Consider the following 6,400-nt stretch of genomic DNA (forward strand, 5'->3'; position numbering starts at 1 on the left):
TATAGCCAATCATCGATTAATTACTGTCATTAGATTTATCGCAAAAAATTATATCCATTCCTAAAAAGATTTTGCAAATAGACTTCATTTAGACCTTCGTATATGCAAAATTCTATTCTAGCACAAACCAAAAAGAATCAAGAAAAAGAAAAACAGCTGCGGCCCCATGGGGCCTGCCCGACAGTGAGATTGTGCACGAGCTCCAGGAGCACGCTTGACTCCCGTGATGGCATCTCAGACCACGACGTCGTCAGGTCTAAGCTGCTTCTTCTTGCTCGCTCGCAGTGGAGCACGCAGGCAGTGAGGCAGCCGGGCGCGCGAAAATTCACAGGAATACTGTAATACTGTATGGTGATCATCATTTTGGTTTTCTCCTCCTGATTACAAGACCAACAAGAAAAACTAAACGATAACGAGTACACGAACACGACAACGCCCAGTAACCACGAGATCAGGCAGCAGCAGCTAGCTCGCGACGGCATTGCAGTTGCAGCTCGACGTTGCAAAAATTAAGTACCCTTGCCGCAGGAGCTCGATCGAGAGGGGCGTATGTATCACTGTTGCCACACTATTTACAACCGGAAGAGCTTCTTGCACGCCTTGAAGATGCCACCCCGCTTCTTCTTCTTCGTCGTCGTCCTCGTCTTCCGCTCGGCGTCCTCCTTCCCTGCCGCAGTGTCCGCAGCAGCAGCAGCGTTTTCGTCTCGCTGCTCCGCCTGCTTCTTGCTGTCCGCCTCCTCGCGCGCCGCCTCCTCCTCGCCGTGCTCCTCGACCGTGTCGTCGCCACGGTCGCTGTCCCCGTCCATGTCGTGGATCCTCCAGTACCCGTCCCCGGCGCCGAAGCCGGGGCCCGCCGGGTGGTAGCGCCGCATGGAGAAGGCCCGCCTCAGCGCGCCAGGCAGGCCGCTCCGGCTCCGGCTCCAGCTCCTCCGCTCGCTGCCGGACCTGCGGAACCGGTGGGAGCCCGTGGAGAAGGTCCGGGCCAGCGTCACCGCGCCGATGGCCAGCCCCTCCCACGCCTTGGTCTCCTTGGTGTTGGTCAGCTCCATCGACGGCCGCCCCGACCTTGCCCCGTGCCCGTTCGCCGCCGCCGGAGGGGACGACGACGCGAGGTTGCTGTAGCCGTCCATGTCCCCCACGACCTCCCTCCTCTCTCTCTCTCCTGCGCTTCCTTGTTGCTCGGATCTGGTTGTGGAGAGCCTGCCTGGTGTGTGGCTAATTTTGGAGCAGTTCGCGGCTTGTAGGTTTCGCAAATGGAGCCGGTGGCGATCGGTCCTCAAGCGCTCGGCATGCAGGACACGGCCATGGACAACCGAGTAGGTGAGCCCTGTGGAAGCATCCAAGATTTGGCCAGAAATGTTTATTCCGCTCGTGCCCCTCTGATGGCGATGCAATGCCAATACAAGTAGAGTTTAGAGCTCTTGCTAAGTACTATGGTTAGATCTTAAATGAGTTTAGAGCTTGTTTTATTTTACTAATTTTTGCTACGATTCATCGGGTTGGTTAAAAATGGTGGCAATTAGAAGTGGACGGTGGGAGGGGGGTTTAATTGCGGGTGGATTCTACGAGAGCATTGAGCTCTGCCCTTGTCAGTTTATAATTTGTGGGTTGCAGAGATGTCTGTTGGAAGCTGGAGCAGATTTGGGCTGTGTTCCCTTCCCTCCAATTTCTTCAAACTTTCCAAACTTTCCATCACATCGAAATCATATCGAAACATTAAATATAGCAAATGACCCATGCATGGAGTATTAAATGTAGGTAAATAAAAAAACTAATTGCATAGTTTTGATGTACGTTGAGAGACAAATCTTTTGAGCCTAGTTAGCCTATAATAGGACAATATTTACCACAAACAAACGAAAAGTGCTACAATATACTACAGTTCTAATGTGATATTTTCTACCAGATTTTTGCGGATCTAAACACAGCCTTGCTCTATTTTAACTGACACAGTACAGTGCTCGTCAATCCCTGGCTATTTTGTAGCTGCTCATCACATGGTGCTAGAAGTTTTCAATAATTTTCTGATCATAGTGTCTTTGACTCCAGGCAGCGGTGCAGTCAGTACTCACATGAGAGGTGGGGGTGATATGTACTACTCATGTCAGGCAGGGAGCAGATGCAATGAACAATGGCATGTGGGATCACTTGAGGGTCATTGCTCAAAAGGGGAAGAAAAAACTTGGTGGTGGATTATGTACCCCGTCTGTGAACAGGTAAATTTTGAATCCAACAGTATATGGCTGACGGTTCAACATGGTAATGTGATCGAATGGCAAAGGATATTTTGACAGCGGTGTAGCACGGATTCTAGAATAGGGTGGTAACTTAACATAAAAGAAAATATTTAACACTATAAGTATAATATGGCAACATATAAGTATAGAATTTGTAGAATTTACCGAACACCATATGATCAAATCAAAAAGGTCTTACAAACGGTTATCTAAAATCAAACTGAAATATGAAAATTCAATGGCGATCAAAATCCTAAAACTGAATTCAAATTCAGGCCTATTTGAAATTCAGTGTGTGTCTAAATCCAAGTAATCCGAAGACGATTCAAAATCCTAAAAGCAAATGAAGTTAAACCTAAATCAATTCTTCCATACCTTTTTTTAGAGGAAATTATTCCATACCTTTTTTTTGAGTGGTTTCCATACCTAGCAGTCATGTTCGTGCGGTCAGAACATGTACAATCCGTCCAAATTGGCCCATGGACAGAATTTTTTTTGAGTGACTCTCATCTGGGTATAGCTGTAGTATCTGTTCATACACACGCACGCCCACTCCACACACGCACACCACACACACCACCCGTGTATAAACAGCCCTACAACTACACACAGATCTAATACCGCGTCCTTCTTGAGATCACCAGAATCCTCCGATTCCGTAGGCGACGGGCGCGTCGCATTCCCTTTGTGGCTCCACGCACGAGAGGTAGATACCTGAAATGATTTAGGGAACCACTGTTCCCGGTGGGAAAACCCCGCCCGAGCCAGCGCTCGAACGCGGGGCGGTGGGCGCTGCAGCCAACCGCTCCACCAACCGAGCTACCGCTCGTTCCCGGACAGAATTGGTTGCTTTAATACTGGATGCTTGTGAAAACTGGGCTTGAACTTGAAGAATGTGTTTGCCCTTATTTCCCTTTCAAAGATATTTTAGTTAGTTTATATCCTAGAATATGTACAATCGGCCCAAATTGACCCATGGACAGAATTGGTTGCTTTAATACTAGATGTTTGTGAAAACTGGGTTTGAACTTGAAAAATGCTTTGCCCTTATTTCCCTTTCAAAGATACTTTAGTTTGTTTATATCCTAGATTTGTTTTAAGTTATGCTGCAACATTTATCACACTTCTCCTTATATTTAACCCAAATCTTTTTGCAGTATGCTGCTTCATGTTTTTTTTTTACAAATATTGCATAGTTATTGTGAGATTGTGGCTTTCAGGTTTTTCATAGTTGATCTTTATTAGGTCTTTCGAAAACAATGCATGCCTCTCGAAATGTTACTAGAAAGCCTGGGGCGCGGCGTTGCCGCGCCACCCTTGAGATGACCAGTGGTGACCAATGTTTATACCAATATTGATGATGTGCTGGGTTCACGAGCTTCACAATTTTAGTTTGTTTAGATCATGGAATCTGTTAGCAAGTGTGAAAGAGAGATAGCCTAACAAAGCAATGGCAGTATTCATAGTTGTCGCGCAAGTGGAAGAATGCAATGCGTCTGATTGTATATGTCTTCTTATACATAAGTTAATAGAACAGTTAGTGATGGACTAAGTAAGAAAACAGATAGTTGCTTTTCCATTTTACATCAGAGAAATTCATAATGGAAACATTCATTTCTGCATTTTTTTTTGGTGATCTGCTCGCAAGTATCCTTCATCCTGAGAGCAGCAGGAGGGTGTGGAGCACTACCTGTCATGGCTATGCCGCACACAATGGAGGACTATGGAGGAGGGCGAAGGGTGGCACCTTAACCAGCTCCAGCCTCCAGGAGCTTATCAGGTTGATACTTAGAACATATATCTGCAACAAATGATTTCCATCCAATTTGCAGTGCCTTCCCAGCAACTCCAGATTATTAACTATCCCAAAGAAGATTTGATTTTGATAATTCAGCATCAATGCTTTAAAGAAAAGGATGCAGTATAGAAAAAGAGATACTCGAGTGAACAGGAGATACTTCAGCATTTGTATAATTGCAATAAATTTATATTTAGATTTGCATAAAGAACTGATTTTAATGGGCAGTCATAGAGATTAATGCGGGGATAGGCGATATGATATTATCAATTATGTTGGTGCTAGCTGTAACATAATTGATGAAAAACACGTGCAAAGAAATTGAATGAATCTCAACATGGAGCAATGGACTCTAATTGATCATTTAAATAAAGAACAAAGACGAAAGTATCGTCAGTGCCCAGAAGTCTTATCACCATAGATATGCCCGGGTACTCAGGTAGGAGCACAGGACACGTGTGAAACAACAATCAGATTGGGAGCTGCTAGTACTGAGACAATTTAGAACCACAAGCCAATTGCAGTGGGAACTGTTACTAAATATCTATGTGCAAATTTACTAAAATGTGAAATCAAGAAACATGTACATATTCTGATATTCATAATCTGCTGAGGTAATCTTTCGAAAAAAATAATCTGCTGAGGCAATTACTAATTTGATTCACAAAATGTCTTAAATAATTCAGTATTTACAGGATTAATTCATGAGTCCGTTTATAGTCACAGATATTCTATTGAATTAATTAAACAAATTAATTCATTTTTTGTGACAGGTATATTAAGTTAATAGGAAATGATGGCTCTGTTTAAGATTTAAGCCGATTCACTAAAATTTTGATAGGAAAATACAGCTTGGTAGACAAATGATCCGCACATACTCCATGATCTGAGAACATTGAGGTGGTGTGCATATGGACCACCAGATAGTAAATAAGGCAAGAATTATATCAGTGTAGCATGAGTAGTTGTCTGGACGAAATTTTACTTGTGTAAATAGTATCAAAGAAAAGAACCTTCGTGTTTTGCATAACCAATGCTATCCTACAAGGCTGAAGCATTCGAGCATTTTTTACAAACACGTTGCAAGCAAACAAACCTGCTAGGGAGGAGAAGCGGTCATGGGACTTGCACGTCGTAGCCAGCGGGTGGGAGAGGAAACGTCAGGGGCGGCTCTGGCAAGGTGACATAGGATGGGGGAAGAAGTGAAGGATAGCGACCAGATGGATACAGGATGCACGTAAGACAGTGGCCTTCGCTACCAAGAGGATGGAACGGAAGAGCACCCACACCGGCGGCTGGCCGTCGTCGTTGTTCGTCGTCGTCATGCACGTCTGCGGAGATCCCCTTCCCGTCCGCATCCTCGTCCTCGTGAGACCCGAGCCCGAGCCTGAGCCCGCCGACAAACTCGAGACCGTTCGACGGTTCAAGTACAGCGGGATGGAGGCCGCGGCCGGATCAACGCAGGGGGCGGTGTCGATGGTCACCTCCAATGGTTGCGCCCTCCGATCAGAGTTTTGCCTGGGAAGGGGAAGAGGAACCATCAAGGATGATTTTTAACTGACTGCGGCTGTTCGCGATGGCTGTAGAAATGGATGGAGGCATCTGGATTGGGGGCTGGCGGCACATGTTTAATATGCAGTGCTGAACTCCGTCCGATCTAAATTCAACGGCAGCCAAAAATTTGATGATGTGGCTTAATGAGAGCTTAGAGAATAACCCAGCTTTCGATTCTAAAGAAAGATTAGCAGAAATAGAATGTCTTTAAGAAATACTGGCATAAAGTACTCATGTATTGTTTAGTCCATGTCGAATGCTTATTTTTTTTCCTTTCGAACTATAGGAAGACTAAAATTAGAGAAATGGCAAAGGAATGTGAAGGAAAAACGTTAACAAAAACCACGAGCGCCCACATGCCTTTTGCGCACCGGGACACATAGGCACTGGACAGGGCCCCTCGGCAGAACATTCTGGCTTCACTGTCTAGTGGTGGATTATAAAAACTGAGACGTGAAGAAGGTTTATGTAACAATTCAAACTAAATTCAATTGAAAATTCAAAAATGTTTGAAGGAGCTTACACGTGGGCCCCACCTATCATTCTCTCACCCTCTCTTCTCCATGTGCCGCACAGTGCGTGGTATGGAGGCCGACGCCTCCGGAAGCTCCTCACGCCATGCGCTGTCCGTCGGAGAGCCTTCCCCGTTTTCCCGGCCGGCGACGTCGCCAAGTCGACCACGCCCTTTTTCCCGAGCTCGCCACCTGCATCACTTCCGTCTACGCCTCGCCCTCCTCTTCTTCTCCTTCCTCGGTTCGCCATGAACGGCGCTTGAAGCTGCTCGCGCTCGCCGGCCCGATTCGCGAGCTCC

The 6,400-nt window shown here is 45.9% G+C and overlaps 1 protein-coding gene across 1 annotated transcript; it reads right to left on the reverse strand.

Annotated features, from left to right (window-relative positions):
• Positions 1–334: 334 nt before the first annotated feature.
• Positions 335–1,388, reverse strand: LOC120667461. Its single transcript, XM_039947528.1, has one exon. The coding sequence runs from the start codon at positions 1,128–1,130 to the stop codon at positions 573–575; it is 558 nt and encodes a 185-aa protein (XP_039803462.1). The 5' UTR covers positions 1,131–1,388; the 3' UTR covers positions 335–572.
• Between the last annotated feature and the right edge of the window lie 5,012 nt (positions 1,389–6,400).

The sequence above is a fragment of the Panicum virgatum genome, chromosome 3N (genome assembly GCF_016808335.1).
Source record: "Panicum virgatum strain AP13 chromosome 3N, P.virgatum_v5, whole genome shotgun sequence".
NCBI classification, from domain to species: Eukaryota; Viridiplantae; Streptophyta; class Magnoliopsida; order Poales; family Poaceae; genus Panicum; species Panicum virgatum.